Below are 21120 nucleotides of genomic sequence, written 5' to 3' on the forward strand. Positions count from 1 at the left end.
AGGCGAGCGCGCGCGGTGAGGCACGTCAGCTGTGTGTAGTGACGTCACTTGCTCCTCGCGCATGCGCATTATGATCGTGTAAGAGTACGCGAAACGGCGATACTGTGGGCAATGTAGCTCACGCAACAATAAATGGCTACGCTCAGATGTAGCTTTCGCAATCCTTCAGGTTTCACCAGAGCTAAACCGCAGCCAATTTTATGCGAAGCATATTACTCGCACAACCGAGCTCTTCCTTGCTGCGCCGCGCACGGCCGCGTAGCTACCACTTGACCTTCATCGGCGCACCACGTGATATGACGTCACAACAGCTGTGAAAGCTGGGGCCTCGTGCGCTCGCTTGCGGACGCGCAGCCTCCGCCGGCGGCCTAACTCCCGCTCCTACCGCTAGGAGATACTGACGTCACGCAAAAGGCGACGCACTCGTTGAGTCAGTTGAGCAGCGAGATGTCGGCCAGGGAGAGGGCGGCTCGCCAGACCGCAAAACTATGCTTCGCATCCTAGGCTTAACTAGCATATACAGTAACTCTAGGCTTAACCATAAGCTAAGCCAGGCCATTTTTTTGCCCTTGCCTGCCCTCTACCTCCAAAGGTATTGCAACGGGAGTGATTAAAATCTTTTCACCTAACATTTTTTTCTTCAGCGGAAGTTTTTACGATGATAGCTGTATCTGTGAACCTTTCCAGAATTTAGGAGCTTGCCCTTTGACAGCGTTGTATGCAGGAAATGAAAACTGAGTTACGCCATCCCTGACGCTGACTTTTTGCCAACGGCAATTAAGTGGGGGGGGGGGTCCATTTTCTTTCTTTTTTTCTTATTTATACGGATTGAGACATCAAGTCGACATGCGAGCTGCTGACTGCAGGAAGCTATGGGATTTAAGTGTGCGGCCCGTAGCGCACCGCTGTACGCCAAAGTTTGCCTACAATTTAGCGGTGTCAGATCGTGTGTAATGCACGCCATGACAAGAGTTTGAACGAAAAGATTTCTCGTGACGCCCTCAGGTGTACCTTGCGCCGCGTGACTTACAGTATGCGTCATGCGATTTGGCTAATTTCGCATTTCAAAACTTTGCTGTCGTGGTGAGTCGACCGTATCTGCTCAAGTCGTATCAGTGAAGAAAACTGTGTGTGCTCCGGGCTGTATCCTTGAGACGCTTAGGTGTTCCTTTTTTCTTTTAACTGATATCGCTAGTTTGTCAATGCTCGAATTTGCTGCAGAGACTCTAGCGGTGGTTTGCATTATTCAGTAATTGAACGCACCCATAAAGACCCTCTGATGAGGGTATTAAAAGGGGAGGGTGGTAAATATGACGCGGTTAAAAAGAAACTCACTCCAGATGGCTTATGACAGGGCAGTTTGGATAAGAGGAAATATAAATTCGCGCAAGTCAACCAAAAGGTTAAGGCTTTCAAAAGGTACAGCCGGCCAAATCTTTAGCTGGCGTGCGTGACGGCCGCGTTTTACGCGCTCCTGTAGCTTATGACGGAGCAAACCTGCGAAAATATCAAATATAAGCACAGGCTCACTAAGCCCATGCTTAATATTGAGCTTTCCGCAAGTTTGCTTCATCCCAAAGTGCAGGAGCACAGAAAAAGCGGCCGTCGCGCCCGCCAGCTAAAGATTTGGCCGGCTGTACATTGCGGGAAAGTCCGTTCAACTTTAGTTCTTAGTAGAAATAAATTCTACGATTTTCTGGCTATGTTGCTGCTTTTCCGGCAGCAAAAAAGCGCATCTATCGCTGAGAAGATTGTATTCAAAAATGAAATACTTTCCTTCTCGCCTCTGTATTCAAACTCGTGGCGTCAATATCGAGCAAGACTCCGTGATCACCTACTGAAATGAATGGCGCTTGTGCCATAGCCTCAGGCGGCCCTCGGCCTCCGAGCGTACTACCATACCCCGGTACGTTCGCCGGGAATTCTAACCCTCGGAGTAGGGCACCCTACAGAGGCAGGGACATGGGGTGCCCTCCTCCACGCCCGGCTCTCGCGCCTCGACCTTCTTTGAGACCAGTGTTTTCACTCGCCCCGATGGTGCACTGCTTCGGCTGTTACTCCAGTGTACTCGTTCACACGCGGGAACCCTTTCGCGGTTTTTAGACACAGAAGTGGAAAGTGTGCGCACGCATGCGCAGGTGGCCTGATCATCGCGGGTCCCGTGTGGCGCGCGGGATATGTGACCATGATGGACCCGCTGCAGGAGACGTTCGGCGTGGCCATGGCCAGCCTGCTGTTCCTGCCTTCGCTCGCGGGAGAGATCTGCTGGTGCGGATCCATCCTCAACGCCCTCGGTGCGAGCACATTCACACGCAAGCACCACGTGCGCTAACCATGCTTTCTTTCGAGCGCCCCCGCCCCAAAAAAACAGAAACCACCGGGCGCTGTCCCAGCATCATCGGGTTCACCGGCTTGCGAGGATAAAGCCTTGTATGTTTCAGCAGCAGATATTTTCTTAGGTCTGCACATGAGCACACTGAGTGACGCACCTCCTCCAGGTCGAGCAGCGGAAGTCCTGTCCCTCTGAGTCTTTTGTCTTGGTCTGTGGGGCATTTGGCATGTCATGCTTTCAATCCCTCATTGCTAACAAAGTGCTTAAGAAAATTAAAAAAAAAGCCTATGAGCGCACTATGCAGCTGCCAAACATACCATCCAGTTTTGCTCATCGCGAAATGAGCCCTCACATATTTTCAAGTTACTGCCTGGCACACCCTGTATAAATCATCCAATTGTCCCAAATCTCTTGGGTAGAGCTGCACTAAAAGTGCCAGATAATTGATGATTAACCCTAAAGAGTACATGCGCGTTTTACTCCGCATCACGTGCGCAGTAAAATGCGCAAAAGACAGGATAGAGACGTAGACAAGCAAAAGAAGGGCGCGTCTTGCGTTCGTCTCTGTCTTGGCTCTCCTCTCAATTGTGCGCTTCGCGAAGAGTCCTCACCGGATATCCCAACCTTTCACGTTTCTGAACATATTTTTGAGAACACGCATTTCGCAGCGGTCGGCAGGGAGCGCGGTGTTGAGATTGCGTTAACGCGGTGGCCCTGTGCCCTAAAAGAACGCACCAGTGTTGCGGCGTCGCTCAGAGTTCCCACGTTCCCGGGTGCAGGCAGTACAGTGAGCGTGGTGACCGGGCTGAACGACGCCGTGTCCATCGGCGTGTCCGCGGCCGTGGCCGTGCTGTATACCGTCACCGGGGGCGTCTACTCGGTCGCTTACACCGACGTCGTCCAGCTCACCTTCATCTTCGTGGGACTCGTGAGCAGACACTTCTCATCGATCACCACTGCTCGAGCTTGCGCGGAGCCGTAAATCTGAGCCTGCCTCTGTCTTTCGTGGCTGAGCCTGCCTTCCACAACGCACATAAGCGATGCATGTACCCACACCGGCACGAATTAAGTTACAATGGATTACAATACGGTTGCCGAATGTCCTCTCTCTAAGCAACGTGCTCCGTAGGTATGTTAGAGGTTGACCCCCAAAGCCATGATGAACTAACTGCAATTGAGCTAAAATTATGCAATGAGCATGCCAGAGGAGCCTATAAAGCTGTGAGTTTTTGCCTTTTAAGCCGCGGGGGAACTCCGAAGTGGTCTTCTACCAGTGCAGCCGCGCTTGCAAGCGTTATTTGGCGAATGGCAACACAGACAGGGATGTATGGCGATAACTGTGGTCTCAATGGGTTTTAAAATGAAGATCCCTGAGGTTTTTAGCCTAAAATGTCTTACTTACCAATTATAGCGTCATCACGGTTCTAAAGAGAACGCACCTGCGGGAGAAAATGAGTAATATTCGCATCGTGCATAGACTATCGTCATTCACATGGTCCCAGCATTGTCAATCGCATTCTTAAGGCTGCTAGCCAAGCTTTATTTCTCTTTACCCCTTCGATTTTATTCACTTAAATTGCTGCATATTGGCTTCGCTTCAAAAACTGTACGAACCAAAATTATTGTAGTCATAATCACTTACGCGAAAAATAACTATTCGCAAGCATGTGTACGCAGAGTAAGGTTTCGGACAGCCTTCTTTCGTAGAACAAATTCAAAAGGAAGATGAAAAATGACAGTTAGCAGAGTAGACATTTTTTCATGCATCAGTCAGGTCATTTAACTAACTGCGGACCTTGAGTTGGCGTTATTTTGGCAGTGAAATGAAACATCGCATGATTTGATCGAAGTGTAGAAATACTCTCTTGACTTGACGCCGAATGGCGTGACAGCCAACGACAAATTTTGCCTCCACGTAGCCTTTTACCGGTGAACTACATCAGAGCATATAAACACTACCAGCATACAGGGGTGACGTTGCCTTACAAAAATGAAATGAGTTTTGAGTTTTTGTTTACATTTTGTTGAGGCATTCTTGACTTAAACGATTTTCAATGTGAATTTAACGGTCTTGGAATTAACTTACCCTCAATAAAATTTTTGCTGACTGCTTTACAATGTATCTGTTCAGTATTTATTGCTGAGATTTAGCTTGAAGGTGGTGATGCACCTAATCCTAACTTAAATAAATAAGGCCTAACCAAGATACGCCTCATGTAACCGCAGCCTTACCGCGCACTTCATCCTTAGTGGGAACGCTCCGTCTGTTACGACTCTATAGAAGCCACTCAAACTCCTCAAACTCAAAGGCCTACGTTTTGCGGAGGATTTCTATACACGCTCATGCAAAAATGGCGCTTACTATTGGCTTTATTTTGGCTGTTCTTGAAAAAATCAAGGTATTCAACTAACAATATATCTCATGAGAACCTGAATAATTGTATGACACAGTGAATAAATAAATGGCTACAAAATTTTTTTCATAACTTTGCTCATGGGCAGTTCATCACCTGCACCCATTGGGACACCCTCTTGTAGAAAATTATATAAGGGTGAAGGTGAGATAAACCACCATTGGATTTTCGGTCACTGCGTATATATTTCAACTCTTAATTTCACCTTAAATGTTTCTTTTTAGTATAGAATAAATTGTGTTATATATATATATATATATATATATATATATATATATATATATATATATATATATATATATATATATACTAAAAAGAAACATTTAAAATTAAGAGTTGAAATATATACGCAGTGACCGAAAATCCAATGGTGGTTTATCTCACCTTATAGAACCCCCTTGAGAATCCTCACACAGCTTCCACCCTCGCCGTTCGATGACGTTCCATGTCACACCAGCGGTAACTCAGGACGTATAGCGTCCGCCGCTTACGAACGTGGGTGGTGCTGATGAACACTCTCCAGGTTAGGTCATTTGTAAACATAAATACCCCCGAAAGCAGATCTGACAGCCGCCGCCGTAGCTCAGTTGGTAGAGCACCGGGCGCGTAATTCTGAGGTCGTGGGTTCGGTCCCACCGGCGGCATGTGGTTGTTTTTGCTTCTGTATACCGGGTGTCCCAGCTAAATGTAACCAAACTTTAAAAAAAGGCGAAGTGTCGTAGTCCAGTGAAACCAACTCAGGGTTGTTCATAGTCGCGTGGCCTAGTCTTGAGTATTTTTTTCGCTCTTCAAAGTTAATTAATTAGTTCAATTTAATTAGCTAACTTTTTAATTATTAACATCAGGAAAAAAGTGTCAATGCAGAAGTTTTAGACCACCTCGAAAAACCGCCAGTAGTGCTTTTTCCGTCAAGTTACGATTTACGTAGCTTCATTTATTGGCCTTAAGAGAAAGTTGTCACGTGACCAGCTGCTCGCTCACTTCTCTGTCCCAATATGCACCCAAAGTCTCATCGAGGAGAGGACTTCAGAAAAAATGGATTTTATTCTTTAAGGCGCGTCTTGGGAGGTTGAAGTGGCACAGTTGTCATGTGGAAGCTTTTTCTTATTGTGCGGGTTATGGTTAAATGCCGGTAAAAAAACTACTTTACGTAAACATTACTTTGCTGCAAATGTCTCAGTAAGCTGTTTCTCAAAGCGATCTACAACTTTTCCATTGACACTTTGTTCCTCAAGTCAATAATTAAAAAGTTAGTTATTTAAGCTTAACTAATTAGTCAACCTTGAAGAACGAAAAAATACTGCAGACTAGGTCACGCGACTCTAAACGACCCTCATTTGGTTTCAGACGGCTAGGACACCCCGTGTTTTTTAAATGCTTGGTTACATTTAGCTGGGTGGTAGGTATATATATATATATATATATATATATATATATATATATATATATATATATATATATATATATATATATATATATGACAGAAGCCAACAGCCACAGAAACCAAGGGGCACAGGGGAATTTTTTTTTTTTTTAACTTTATTTATTTTGTGGTGTTGATCAATTTAGAATATTACTTAATATGTTATCGCTTAAAGCTAATTGATTAGGAAAGCAGAAGAAAAAACAACCATGTGCCGCCGGTGGGATCCGAACCCACGACCTCCGAATTACGCGTCCGGTGCTCTACCTCTGAGCTACGGCGACGGCTGTCTAACCTTCTGCTTTCGGGGGTATTTATGTTTACAAGTTACCTAACCTTGAGAGTGTCCATCAGCGCCACCCACGTTCATAAGCGGTGGACGTAGAACGTCCTGAGTAACCGCAGGTGTGACGTAGAACGTCATCGAACGGAGAGGGTGGAAGCTGCGTGAGAACCCTCTTATGCTTCCTATGGCATCAAGGCTGCCAGAACCGAGGCCCTCGCTAAGCAATTAAGCAAACAAGGGAAGGGGAATGAGGGGCTCGTTATAAATATGACAGAAGCCAACAGCCACAGAAACCAAGGGGCACAGGGGAATTTTTTTTTTTTTAACTTTATTTATTTTGTGGTGTTGATCAATTTAGAATATTACTTAATATGTTATCGCTTAAAGCTAATTGATTAGGAAAGCAGAAGAAAAAACAACCATGTGCCGCCGGTGGGATCCGAACCCACGACCTCCGAATTACGCGTCCGGTGCTCTACCTCTGAGCTACGGCGACGGCTGTCTAACCTTCTGCTTTCGGGGGTATTTATGTTTACAAGTTACCTAACCTTGAGAGTGTCCATCAGCGCCACCCACGTTCATAAGCGGTGGACGTAGAACGTCCTGAGTAACCGCAGGTGTGACGTAGAACGTCATCGAACGGAGAGGGTGGAAGCTGCGTGAGAACCCTCTTATGCTTCCTATGGCATCAAGGCTGCCAGAACCGAGGCCCTCGCTAAGCAATTAAGCAAACAAGGGAAGGGGAATGAGGGGCTCGTTATAAATATGACAGAAGCCAACAGCCACAGAAACCAAGGGGCACAGGGGAATTTTTTTTTTTTTAACTTTATTTATTTTGTGGTGTTGATCAATTTAGAATATTACTTAATATGTTATCGCTTAAAGCTAATTGATTAGGAAAGCAGAAGAAAAAACAACCATGTGCCGCCGGTGGGATCCGAACCCACGACCTCCGAATTACGCGTCCGGTGCTCTACCTCTGAGCTACGGCGACGGCTGTCTAACCTTCTGCTTTCGGGGGTATTTATGTTTACAAGTTACCTAACCTTGAGAGTGTCCATCAGCGCCACCCACGTTCATAAGCGGTGGACGTAGAACGTCCTGAGTAACCGCAGGTGTGACGTAGAACGTCATCGAACGGAGAGGGTGGAAGCTGCGTGAGAACCCTCTTATGCTTCCTATGGCATCAAGGCTGCCAGAACCGAGGCCCTCGCTAAGCAATTAAGCAAACAAGGGAAGGGGAATGAGGGGCTCGTTATAAATATGACAGAAGCCAACAGCCACAGAAACCAAGGGGCACAGGGGATTTTTTTTTTTTTTAACTTTATTTATTTTGTGGTGTTGATCAATTTAGAATATTACTTAATATGTTATCGCTTAAAGCTAATTGATTAGGAAAGCAGAAGAAAAAACAACCATGTGCCGCCGGTGGGATCCGAACCCACGACCTCCGAATTACGCGTCCGGTGCTCTACCTCTGAGCTACGGCGACGGCTGTCTAACCTTCTGCTTTCGGGGGTATTTATGTTTACAAGTTACCTAACCTTGAGAGTGTCCATCAGCGCCACCCACGTTGCTTAGCGAGGGCCTCGGTTCTGGCAGCCTTGATGCCATAGGAAGCATAAGAGGGTTCTCACGCAGCTTCCACCCTCTCCGTTCGATGACGTTCTACGTCACACCTGCGGTTACTCAGGACGTTCTACGTCCACCGCTTATGAACGTGGGTGGCGCTGATGGACACTCTCAAGGTTAGGTAACTTGTAAACATAAATACCCCCGAAAGCAGAAGGTTAGACAGCCGTCGCCGTAGCTCAGAGGTAGAGCACCGGACGCGTAATTCGGAGGTCGTGGGTTCGGATCCCACCGGCGGCACATGGTTGTTTTTTCTTCTGCTTTCCTAATCAATTAGCTTTAAGCGATAACATATTAAGTAATATTCTAAATTGATCAACACCACAAAATAAATAAAGTTAAAAAAAAAAAAATTCCCCTGTGCCCCTTGGTTTCTGTGGCTGTTGGCTTCTGTCATATTTATAACGAGCCCCTCATTCCCCTTCCCTTGTTTGCTTAATTGCTTAGCGAGGGCCTCGGTTCTGGCAGCCTTGATGCCATAGGAAGCATAAGAGGGTTCTCACGCAGCTTCCACCCTCTCCGTTCGATGACGTTCTACGTCACACCTGCAGTTACTCAGGACGTTCTACGTCCACCGCTTATGAACGTGGGTGGCGCTGATGGACACTCTCAAGGTTAGGTAACTTGTAAACATAAATACCCCCGAAAGCAGAAGGTTAGACAGCCGTCGCCGTAGCTCAGAGGTAGAGCACCGGACGCGTAATTCGGAGGTCGTGGGTTCGGATCCCACCGGCGGCACATGGTTGTTTTTTCTTCTGCTTTCCTAATCAATTAGCTTTAAGCGATAACATATTAAGTAATATTCTAAATTGATCAACACCACAAAATAAATAAAGTTAAAAAAAAAAAAATTCCCCTGTGCCCCTTGGTTTCTGTGGCTGTTGGCTTCTGTCATATTTATAACGAGCCCCTCATTCCCCTTCCCTTGTTTGCTTAATTGCTTAGCGAGGGCCTCGGTTCTGGCAGCCTTGATGCCATAGGAAGCATAAGAGGGTTCTCACGCAGCTTCCACCCTCTCCGTTCGATGACGTTCTACGTCACACCTGCGGTTACTCAGGACGTTCTACGTCCACCGCTTATGAACGTGGGTGGCGCTGATGGACACTCTCAAGGTTAGGTAACTTGTAAACATAAATACCCCCGAAAGCAGAAGGTTAGACAGCCGTCGCCGTAGCTCAGAGGTAGAGCACCGGACGCGTAATTCGGAGGTCGTGGGTTCGGATCCCACCGGCGGCACATGGTTGTTTTTTCTTCTGCTTTCCTAATCAATTAGCTTTAAGCGATAACATATTAAGTAATATTCTAAATTGATCAACACCACAAAATAAATAAAGTTAAAAAAAAAAAAAAAAATTCCCCTGTGCCCCTTGGTTTCTGTGGCTGTTGGCTTCTGTCATATTTATAACGAGCCCCTCATTCCCCTTCCCTTGTTTGCTTAATTGCTTAGCGAGGGCCTCGGTTCTGGCAGCCTTGATGCCATAGGAAGCATAAGAGGGTTCTCACGCAGCTTCCACCCTCTCCGTTCGATGACGTTCTACGTCACACCTGCGGTTACTCAGGACGTTCTACGTCCACCGCTTATGAACGTGGGTGGCGCTGATGGACACTCTCAAGGTTAGGTAACTTGTAAACATAAATACCCCCGAAAGCAGAAGGTTAGACAGCCGTCGCCGTAGCTCAGAGGTAGAGCACCGGACGCGTAATTCGGAGGTCGTGGGTTCGGATCCCACCGGCGGCACATGGTTGTTTTTTCTTCTGCTTTCCTAATCAATTAGCTTTAAGCGATAACATATTAAGTAATATTCTAAATTGATCAACACCACAAAATAAATAAAGTTAAAAAAAAAAAAAAAATTCCCCTGTGCCTCTTGGTTTCTGTGGCTGTTGGCTTCTGTCATATTTATAACGAGCCCCTCATTCCCCTTCCCTTGTTTGCTTAATTGCTTAGCGAGGGCCTCGGTTCTGGCAGCCTTGATGCCATAGGAAGCATAAGAGGGTTCTCACGCAGCTTCCACCCTCTCCGTTCGATGACGTTCTACGTCACACCTGCGGTTACTCAGGACGTTCTACGTCCACCGCTTATGAACGTGGGTGGCGCTGATGGACACTCTCAAGGTTAGGTAACTTGTAAACATAAATACCCCCGAAAGCAGAAGGTTAGACAGCCGTCGCCGTAGCTCAGAGGTAGAGCACCGGACGCGTAATTCGGAGGTCGTGGGTTCGGATCCCACCGGCGGCACATGGTTGTTTTTTCTTCTGCTTTCCTAATCAATTAGCTTTAAGCGATAACATATTAAGTAATATTCTAAATTGATCAACACCACAAAATAAATAAAGTTAAAAAAAAAAAAAAATTCCCCTGTGCCCCTTGGTTTCTGTGGCTGTTGGCTTCTGTCATATTTATAACGAGCCCCTCATTCCCCTTCCCTTGTTTGCTTAATTGCTTAGCGAGGGCCTCGGTTCTGGCAGCCTTGATGCCATAGGAAGCATAAGAGGGTTCTCACGCAGCTTCCACCCTCTCCGTTCGATGACGTTCTACGTCACACCTGCGGTTACTCAGGACGTTCTTCGTCCACCGCTTATGAACGTGGGTGGCGCTGATGGACACTCTCAAGGTTAGGTAACTTGTAAACATAAATACCCCCGAAAGCAGAAGGTTAGACAGCCGTCGCCGTAGCTCAGAGGTAGAGCACCGGACGCGTAATTCGGAGGTCGTGGGTTCGGATCCCACCGGCGGCACATGGTTGTTTTTTCTTCTGCTTTCCTAATCAATTAGCTTTAAGCGATAACATATTAAGTAATATTCTAAATTGATCAACACCACAAAATAAATAAAGTTAAAAAAAAAATTCCCCTGTGCCCCTTGGTTTCTGTGGCTGTTGGCTTCTGTCATATTTATAACGAGCCCCTCATTCCCCTTCCCTTGTTTGCTTAATTGCTTAGCGAGGGCCTCGGTTCTGGCAGCCTTGATGCCATAGGAAGCATAAGAGGGTTCTCACGCAGCTTCCACCCTCTCCGTTCGATGACGTTCTACGTCACACCTGCGGTTACTCAGGACGTTCTACGTCCACCGCTTATGAACGTGGGTGGCGCTGATGGACACTCTCAAGGTTAGGTAACTTGTAAACATAAATACCCCCGAAAGCAGAAGGTTAGACAGCCGTCGCCGTAGCTCAGAGGTAGAGCACCGGACGCGTAATTCGGAGGTCGTGGGTTCGGATCCCACCGGCGGCACATGGTTGTTTTTTCTTCTGCTTTCCTAATCAATTAGCTTTAAGCGATAACATATTAAGTAATATTCTAAATTGATCAACACCACAAAATAAATAAAGTTAAAAAAAAAAAATTCCCCTGTGCCCCTTGGTTTCTGTGGCTGTTGGCTTCTGTCATATTTATAACGAGCCCCTCATTCCCCTTCCCTTGTTTGCTTAATTGCTTAGCGAGGGCCTCGGTTCTGGCAGCCTTGATGCCATAGGAAGCATAAGAGGGTTCTCACGCAGCTTCCACCCTCTCCGTTCGATGACGTTCTACGTCACACCTGCGGTTACTCAGGACGTTCTACGTCCACCGCTTATGAACGTGGGTGGCGCTGATGGACACTCTCAAGGTTAGGTAACTTGTAAACATAAATACCCCCGAAAGCAGAAGGTTAGACAGCCGTCGCCGTAGCTCAGAGGTAGAGCACCGGACGCGTAATTCGGAGGTCGTGGGTTCGGATCCCACCGGCGGCACATGGTTGTTTTTTCTTCTGCTTTCCTAATCAATTAGCTTTAAGCGATAACATATTAAGTAATATTCTAAATTGATCAACACCACAAAATAAATAAAGTTAAAAAAAAAAAATTCCCCTGTGCCCCTTGGTTTCTGTGGCTGTTGGCTTCTGTCATATTTATAACGAGCCCCTCATTCCCCTTCCCTTGTTTGCTTAATTGCTTAGCGAGGGCCTCGGTTCTGGCAGCCTTGATGCCATAGGAAGCATAAGAGGGTTCTCACGCAGCTTCCACCCTCTCCGTTCGATGACGTTCTACGTCACACCTGCGGTTACTCAGGACGTTCTACGTCCACCGCTTATGAACGTGGGTGGCGCTGATGGACACTCTCAAGGTTAGGTAACTTGTAAACATAAATACCCCCGAAAGCAGAAGGTTAGACAGCCGTCGCCGTAGCTCAGAGGTAGAGCACCGGACGCGTAATTCGGAGGTCGTGGGTTCGGATCCCACCGGCGGCACATGGTTGTTTTTTCTTCTGCTTTCCTAATCAATTAGCTTTAAGCGATAACATATTAAGTAATATTCTAAATTGATCAACACCACAAAATAAATAAAGTTAAAAAAAAAAATTCCCCTGTGCCCCTTGGTTTCTGTGGCTGTTGGCTTCTGTCATATTTATAACGAGCCCCTCATTCCCCTTCCCTTGTTTGCTTAATTGCTTAGCGAGGGCCTCGGTTCTGGCAGCCTTGATGCCATAGGAAGCATAAGAGGGTTCTCACGCAGCTTCCACCCTCTCCGTTCGATGACGTTCTACGTCACACCTGCGGTTACTCAGGACGTTCTACGTCCACCGCTTATGAACGTGGGTGGCGCTGATGGACACTCTCAAGGTTAGGTAACTTGTAAACATAAATACCCCCGAAAGCAGAAGGTTAGACAGCCGTCGCCGTAGCTCAGAGGTAGAGCACCGGACGCGTAATTCGGAGGTCGTGGGTTCGGATCCCACCGGCGGCACATGGTTGTTTTTTCTTCTGCTTTCCTAATCAATTAGCTTTAAGCGATAACATATTAAGTAATATTCTAAATTGATCAACACCACAAAATAAATAAAGTTAAAAAAAAAAAAATTCCCCTGTGCCCCTTGGTTTCTGTGGCTGTTGGCTTCTGTCATATTTATAACGAGCCCCTCATTCCCCTTCCCTTGTTTGCTTAATTGCTTAGCGAGGGCCTCGGTTCTGGCAGCCTTGATGCCATAGGAAGCATAAGAGGGTTCTCACGCAGCTTCCACCCTCTCCGTTCGATGACGTTCTACGTCACACCTGCGGTTACTCAGGACGTTCTACGTCCACCGCTTATGAACGTGGGTGGCGCTGATGGACACTCTCAAGGTTAGGTAACTTGTAAACATAAATACCCCCGAAAGCAGAAGGTTAGACAGCCGTCGCCGTAGCTCAGAGGTAGAGCACCGGACGCGTAATTCGGAGGTCGTGGGTTCGGATCCCACCGGCGGCACATGGTTGTTTTTTCTTCTGCTTTCCTAATCAATTAGCTTTAAGCGATAACATATTAAGTAATATTCTAAATTGATCAACACCACAAAATAAATAAAGTTAAAAAAAAAAAATTCCCCTGTGCCCCTTGGTTTCTGTGGCTGTTGGCTTCTGTCATATTTATAACGAGCCCCTCATTCCCCTTCACTTGTTTGCTTAATTGCTTAGCGAGGGCCTCGGTTCTGGCAGCCTTGATGCCATAGGAAGCATAAGAGGGTTCTCACGCAGCTTCCACCCTCTCCGTTCGATGACGTTCTACGTCACACCTGCGGTTACTCAGGACGTTCTACGTCCACCGCTTATGAACGTGGGTGGCGCTGATGGACACTCTCAAGGTTAGGTAACTTGTAAACATAAATACCCCCGAAAGCAGAAGGTTAGACAGCCGTCGCCGTAGCTCAGAGGTAGAGCACCGGACGCGTAATTCGGAGGTCGTGGGTTCGGATCCCACCGGCGGCACATGGTTGTTTTTTCTTCTGCTTTCCTAATCAATTAGCTTTAAGCGATAACATATTAAGTAATATTCTAAATTGATCAACACCACAAAATAAATAAAGTTAAAAAAAAAAAATTCCCCTGTGCCCCTTGGTTTCTGTGGCTGTTGGCTTCTGTCATATTTATAACGAGCCCCTCATTCCCCTTCCCTTGTTTATATATATATATATATATATATATATATATATATATATACAGGGTGTTTCATCTAAGACTTTCTGCAATTTTTAAAAATAAGCTATTTGAATTAATGCGCGCTTTTTCTGGCATAGCATTGTCAGTGGTGTAGTGCATCATAATGCAGCTAAGACGTGGTAACTAGCAGGCTGGTTAACCAATTTTTAATAGCTAACTTTTAAACTATTACCGTTGGGCTCCTTAATTATTGAGAGGCATGTAGTCCACCGTAAGTAATACCCATATCAGTTTTTAGAATTCCGAAAACGCGGTTACCCTTGGCGCTGTGGCCCAACAAATTTCGCCTACATCGCGCCAAAATACATGCGGTTTGAGAAGCTTGCAGGCAAAGCAACCTCTCCAGTGAACCTAACTCGTCGAGATAGCCAAAATTTGTTTGGCCACAGCGCCGAGGATAATCGCGTTCTCGAAATTCTAAAAACGGATATCGACATTACTTACGGTGGGCTACATGACTCTCAATAATTAAGGAGCCCAACGGTAATAGTTTAAAAGTTAACTATTAAATATTGGTTAACAAGCCTGCTAGTTAGCACGTCTTAGCTGCATTATGATGCACTACACCACTGACAATGCTATGCCAGAAAAAGCGCGCATCTAATTCAAATAGCTTATTTTTAAAAATTGCAGAAAGTCTTAGGTGAAACACCCTGTATATATATCAAATCTGCTTTTTGGCAGCTGATTGATCAATATAAGATAAAGTCACCAGAAATTGCAAAACATAACATTATTCAATTCACGACGTTTCGGCTGTAGGACCAGCCTTTACACTCGAAAAAGTCTGGTCCTCCAGCCGAAACGTCGTGAATTAAATCCTGTTGTTTTTCAATATCTGGTGACTTTACTTATATATATATATATATATATATATATATATATATATATATATATATATATATATATATATATATATATATATATATATATATATATATATATATATATATATATATATATTGAAGTATACACTTCGTTAAAGTAAATATTTTCGAAACTCGTTCCTCCGATCGAAACTTTGAGTTTCGATCGGAGGAACGATCGTTTTCAAGAGAATAATGATAAGAATCCATATTACAATTTTTTTTACTTTTATGCGCAGTGGCAGTTCTCAAGAATGTGCAAACAAAAAGCAAGTATAAAGCAACAAAATTTAAACACAACAGTGCTCAATGAATTTTGAGCGGTATTTCGGTTGCCAATATTCAAGAGTTCTCTGTGCAAATTCAACGTGATTTCTCATCGCTGCCCAATAACATTTCATTTGTGTTTCAACAAAAATTTTTAACGGCTTTGTCTGCCTTTATGTGCGTGCGCGAGGTACGACTGCAGCTGGTCGACTGCCGCTACGGCGGCCGCGCCAAATGTCAGCTTGCCTCCAGCAGCGCATATGCGCAGTCAAACGCAGCTCGCGAACATGCTTCGACCACAGAGCACTTCCTGCAGGTGCGAGCTCTTGCGGCGTTCATAGTGCGATCACCTCGCGTTAGTCAAGGTCGCAGACGGCTCTGATTTTGGCATGCCTACATATATTTCACCGGCTGTCGAATTTTCCTCCACGATGGCGGCTCACTAATATCCACCATGCTCACTGTCCTCTCTTCTCTCTCTCTTCATGTCTTTCCCTTTCCAGCGCGTAGGAGGCTAACGAGGCTCAGTTTTATTCTTCCTTAGTACTATACACACTGCGGCCCGGAAGACGTTCTCGTGGACACCGCATGAAAGCGTTCATGCATGAAGACATACGCGGGCACGCGCCAAACTGCCGGCAGCGTAACCGCCACTGCGCCGTGATGTCATGTGTTTCTCAAAAGCCTAGGCTGTGAGCAGTTTTTTTTTTTTTAATTTTCACTCATAATATTTGTACTTCCTCTTGAGGTTTCTTAAAACTGATCTTCAAGTAATCTTTTTCCATAAAGTGTTCGGGCCATGAATTAAAGGAGTATAGACACTAAATTTCTGCTTGCGTGTTTTCTTCTTTCAAAGACGTTAGTAAACATGGATCACCCCGTGATATTTGGCTACGACCGCTTTTTTATAATTGAATTTCTTCTTGACGCTGTTTCGGTTTCATCAAGCGAACGATGGCTATGACGTGTTCTTGGTATTTACGTCACGTGAGGCATTAAAAAAACGGTAATATTACTCTTGACACGTCGTTAGCTGTAATTCCAGCTCTAGAATCAGGGTGACTTAAGTGTTGTAGTAATTTAAAGTTACGTATCAGCGATTTTGTTAGTTTTTTTCGTGTATCCCGTGACCAGAACACCAACTACACGTCAAAGCCAGCGTTATGTTCAGAAGACCCAAACCGAAAGAGCATGAGTGAAGAAGTCCAACATAAATTATTTAGCAGTCGTAGGCGATTACCAAGCGGTGATCCGTGCATTCTAATGTCTAACGCATTGTTTGAAAGAAGAAAACACGCAACTGAAATGAGGTTGTAGTCCTTTAAGTAGTTACCTATTAAATTTTAAACCACAGCCGCCGCGGTGGCTCAGTGGCTATGGTGCTCGGCTGCTGGCCCGAAAGACGCGGGTTCGATCCCGGCCACGGCGGTTGAATTTCTTTGGAGGAGAAATTCGAGGCCCGTGTACTGTGCGATGTCAGTGCACGTTAAAGAACCCCAGGTGGTAGAAATTTCCGGAGCCCTCCACTACGGCGTCTCTCATAGCCTCAGTCGCTTTGGGACGTTAAACCCCATAAACCAAACCATAAACCAATTAAATTTTAAACCAAAAACCAATAATAAATAGCCACCGGTAAGAAAAAGAATGTGTTGAAACAAGATCGGTTGAACACGAGAAGCACCTGCTTCACAATCTTTTTGATCTTGACAAAATCTATTTATCTCTTGTTTTCTTTTCATTTATTATAATTTATTTTTGGCAGAATCAGACGAGAGATACACGTACACGTTTTATTTTATGAGCATCCTGTTTAGACAGCCGAGGCAGAAGAAATACTTTGACTCGAAACCCTAGTGGCGCGCTACGGTGCAGTCAATAGCAGGGCTGTGTCAAAAAAAAAAAAAAAGAGTAATGCTCAAAACAGTAAGAAAAAAAAAAACAACTAAGACACGCCTTACAGATACAGCAGCAATAAGTAAAGAAAGGGCGAGTAATCCTGAGACAAGGCTGCATCCCACCGACAAGCAAGAGCGGCGTATGATTGCACCCACAGAGTGTCTTGCGGATACCATAGAGTATTTGCGCTGTAAAGAAAAAAAAAGACAAACTGCCGTTCATTTGCACGTTTAAAATAGCCCATTAAGGTCCACAGCTTTGTGGCGCTCATGGAAGGAACGAGATTCCCAAGATTCCTGTTTATCGTGAGCAATGTTCTAAAAACCTATGTGTCCCTTGCAAAAATGAGTGTATAGTATGAATTCTTCCGGCACAAAATATGGCTCGAAAGGTAATTTCTCCTTGAGACAAATAAATTTCACTAGACAGAAATGTCACTTCATCAAAAATGTTGAGTACAATAACACTATAATACTTCGTGGATGTATACCTATTGTAGATCAGAACAAGAACAAAGATCAGGTTGTTAATTCCAACCCAAAGTTTACGGGCTCCGTCAAAAATTCCCAGGTCACAATATCTGCTTTTCAGCCGCGTAGTGGAGCATTACGGACACCCTCGAACCCTCTAAATCTCTTTAGCGGGTAGGAAAAGTATCATTCTCACCTCTGAGAACCTAGTTTGCTTCGTTAGAGTCTTAAGTGTCAGAATATACTGTCTAAAAGCAGACGCTGTGGTCTGGTATCTTTTGACGCACCCTGTGAGGCTAAAGGAGACAAAATTGAAACGGGGGTTCCATAGCCAAGGACTCTACCTAGACCCTCGGTTCATTAATGTGAAGAGGTGGAACAAAAATCAACTAGACAAAACAAGTGCGAGAGTACGCACAACCGGCATCTGCTAATAACAACCCACAAATATAAGCAGTGACAATGCAGAAGAATCTTCAATGCGTCCAGTGCATCACGAAGTGAAAAATCTTTGTCATGTCTGCGCTATAACTCGGGACTTGGCTACTGCAGCAAAAAATTTAATGTCCTCTAATAAATACTGCTTCGAAAATTTCTCCTTATTCTTGCGGGAGACCCCATAGAAACCCATCTATAGTTAATGTTGTTCCATATAGATATGGCGCACATCGACGAGAGGGAAATAACAGGAGCATCAATTTCCAAACGAAAGCTAATAAACAATCGTAATGCTCGAGCTTAGAATGGACAAAAAAGAAAGGGCTTTTAAAAGAAAGTAAAATAAAAGTACCCTACCCACAGCAAAAAGAAAAGAAAAAAACACCTCAGCGCGAACGGCGACCCAGCAGCAAAGCTTTCCAGAGGCCTCGATGAAGTTGTGAAGAACGCATGCATTCTGTCGAGGCTATTTTCACTTTGCTCTTTGTCTATTACTTCTTCACCTTCCTCTCCTTCCAAGCTCGCCTGGATTAGCGTGGATAACCCATCCTCTTATACATACCAGTAATGTATGCAGTACACAATGTCTAGTAGCCATGTATCTAGAGTGTATAAAGGCTTATAACGACATCAGTGTTCTTTAATGGTGTCTGGGTGAGCCTCAATGTTATTCAGGTAGGATACTCATCCGCGGGCGGAGTAAAAAATAATGTGCGGACACAGGAAGGTGAAAATGTGCGCGTATAAGGAATTCCTGCGTTAATACCGGAAAGAGGCGAAAAAGTGGAACTAGTGTAACTACAAGAAATTACTAGAGTGGTTTATTGAGAGCTCATTAGGGTGATGATAGATTTAAAAAGCCGTCATCACACGACACGACCTTTCAAAACCTAACAAAGGATGTGATTTGTTTCCTCCTTGTATACAGTAATGCCTTCCAGCAAGTTTAAATCGCTTACTTGGAATGAATCACGGTTTAATATACTATGTGACTTTCAATATTAGCCAGTGAGCACCATCAACGTTTCCATTCACCCCTAAATCGATATTGTGTGACATGCCAACCGAGCCGAACAATAACGTGTCCATCTATCAACAAGCGGTGACCCAGAAACAGACAGGCCTTGCCGGCGCGTGATGGAGGCGCCAATAACGGACCAACTTCCTAAGTCAATGATTTCTGAACCTACGGGATCACCGACGCTGCGTCGGATTTAATGTGATGTCATACAGGAACCGTGCGCTGAATCTGGACGATGCCGCAATTAGTGGTAAAAAAAATGTTTTAATTGATGTGAATCTTTTAGTAGAGTGAGTGAGTGATTGAGTGAGTGAGTGAGTGAGTGAGTGAGTGAGTGAGTGAGTGAGTGAGTGAGTGAGTGAGTGATTGAGTGAGTGATTGAGTGAGTGAGTGAGTGAGTGAGTGAGTGAGTGAGTGAGTGAGTGAGTGAGTGAGTGAGTGAGTGAGTGAGTGAGTGAGTGAGTGAGTGAGTGAGTGAGTGAGTGAGTGAGTGAGTGAGTGAGTGAGTGAGTGAGTGAGTGAGTGAGTGAGTGCGCAAACAATGTGTAGGCAAGTACTGTACAGGGTCTTCCTTTCTCCTCGCTGCGGTTTCGTAGCAAGGCCAGGCCGTCTCGTTGCCGGTACGGTCCGGTCTTCTGATTGGCATTCGCGCGGAGGATGATGGCAAAGACTTTCGCTGGAAAACGAAAAACATTATATCAGAGTAGCATATATGCTACAGTGATGACAGAATTAAAAAAAAAGGGGGGGGGGGGGGAGTAATAAATGAGTGGAGCCGCCCTAGCTCTCCCTGCCAAAAGCTCCTGGCGAGAACCCCAAGATTCCCGTCAACCTCTTCTCTTAATCGTTCTGCTTATAGCTGATTGGGCAGGCCCCCTCATGACACAACAATCGCCTGTGACCGTGCATTTAGGCCGGCGCACAGTACTTCCAGCGAGATCCACGTGACTGGGATAAGGCTCAAAGCAAGAAAAGCACAACGAAATCGTAACAACGCACCTTCCCCTCGGCACGTCGGCGCGGCGTTAGCCCATCGAGGCAGGAACGCACACACACAAATAGAGCCGTCATCTGCCCTCTTTTCTTCGAAACGGCATCAGCCAACAGAAATAAAAACGAACGCCCAAAAGAAAAATCGCCTCGGCGCCTCTGTTCGGCCCTGCGAGTTCGAGCAAAGAGCGTAGCTGAGGTGTGTATTTTTCCGCGCAGCTCGAGAACTACGATATGCCGCCGATGAAGCCGCATGTTGAGTTAAAGATTAAGAAACCAAAAGGCCAGCGCTCGGAAAGCGCGGAGTTGATACTGACTAGGCGCGATCCGTGTCCATGGCTTCCCGCGCGTCACCACACAAGCGGCGCCGGTATACCCACGCTGTGAATCCGCAGGGTTCGTATACACTCAAAAAAAAAAAAAAAGAAAGGAAGCGTTCGCCCGAGAAAGGGAGGGGGGTGGAAGTGCAGTCCGGGGTCCTCGAGGCACGACCTCTCCAACAGGACCGAGGCGAGACTTCCGGCACGCTATCATTCACGCAACGTGCATACCCTATAGCCCATCGGCGCGGGCACTCGACGACACGACAGTGCTGACACACGGCTCGCAGGCTGGCGGAAAGACATATATTGCTACTTCTGCGTGCGGGTGCTGAGCTAAGTGGCTCTACAGGCAGACTATAGAATTTGATAGACATCGGAAACAGCTTTCCGCTCTGTCAAGGCACTGTCTAGTGGAACAAAGAAGTTGCAACTTTAAACCTCGTCCGAAAATTAAGGCTGCACAGGGCCCATTTTCATGGTGAGCGGCCAGTAGGAAAAACGGGGGAGGGGGGTGCAATAAGTTGCATGTGTTATACAGTACCTTCTGAGTCCCAGGTATAGCTCCAAACATTACAGTAACGTTATAAAATTATTGTGTACGGCGCAGTAACGTTATCTGTTACATCGGAACGGTATGTCAATGTGAAACACTGACAAATAACGTTGTATGTAGTGTATACTGTTAGTTTAACGTTCAATCTAAACATTATGCTAATGCTGTGTTATAAAAATATGTTCAGATCGTAACTGCGAAACAACATTAAACATTCTAAATGGAGTTAAAATGTTTAAATCATGACTATGAAACAGCA

General features: G+C 45.5%; 1 protein-coding gene across 1 annotated transcript in view; it reads left to right on the forward strand.

Moving 5' to 3' along the window:
- Positions 1-21120, forward strand: part of LOC149351689 (high-affinity choline transporter 1-like) — a 51600-nt gene that overhangs the window by 13171 nt on the left and 17309 nt on the right. The window contains exons 4-5 of the mRNA XM_089581051.1: positions 2139-2294; positions 3112-3260. Coding sequence (XP_089437177.1) covers positions 2139-2294; positions 3112-3260 — 305 coding nt within the window. The remainder of the gene's footprint in view (positions 1-2138; positions 2295-3111; positions 3261-21120) is intronic.

Source organism: Amblyomma mixtum, chromosome 3 (assembly GCF_055824585.1).
Source record: "Amblyomma mixtum isolate Tamu chromosome 3, ASM5582458v1, whole genome shotgun sequence".
NCBI lineage: Eukaryota > Metazoa > Arthropoda > Arachnida > Ixodida > Ixodidae > Amblyomma > Amblyomma mixtum.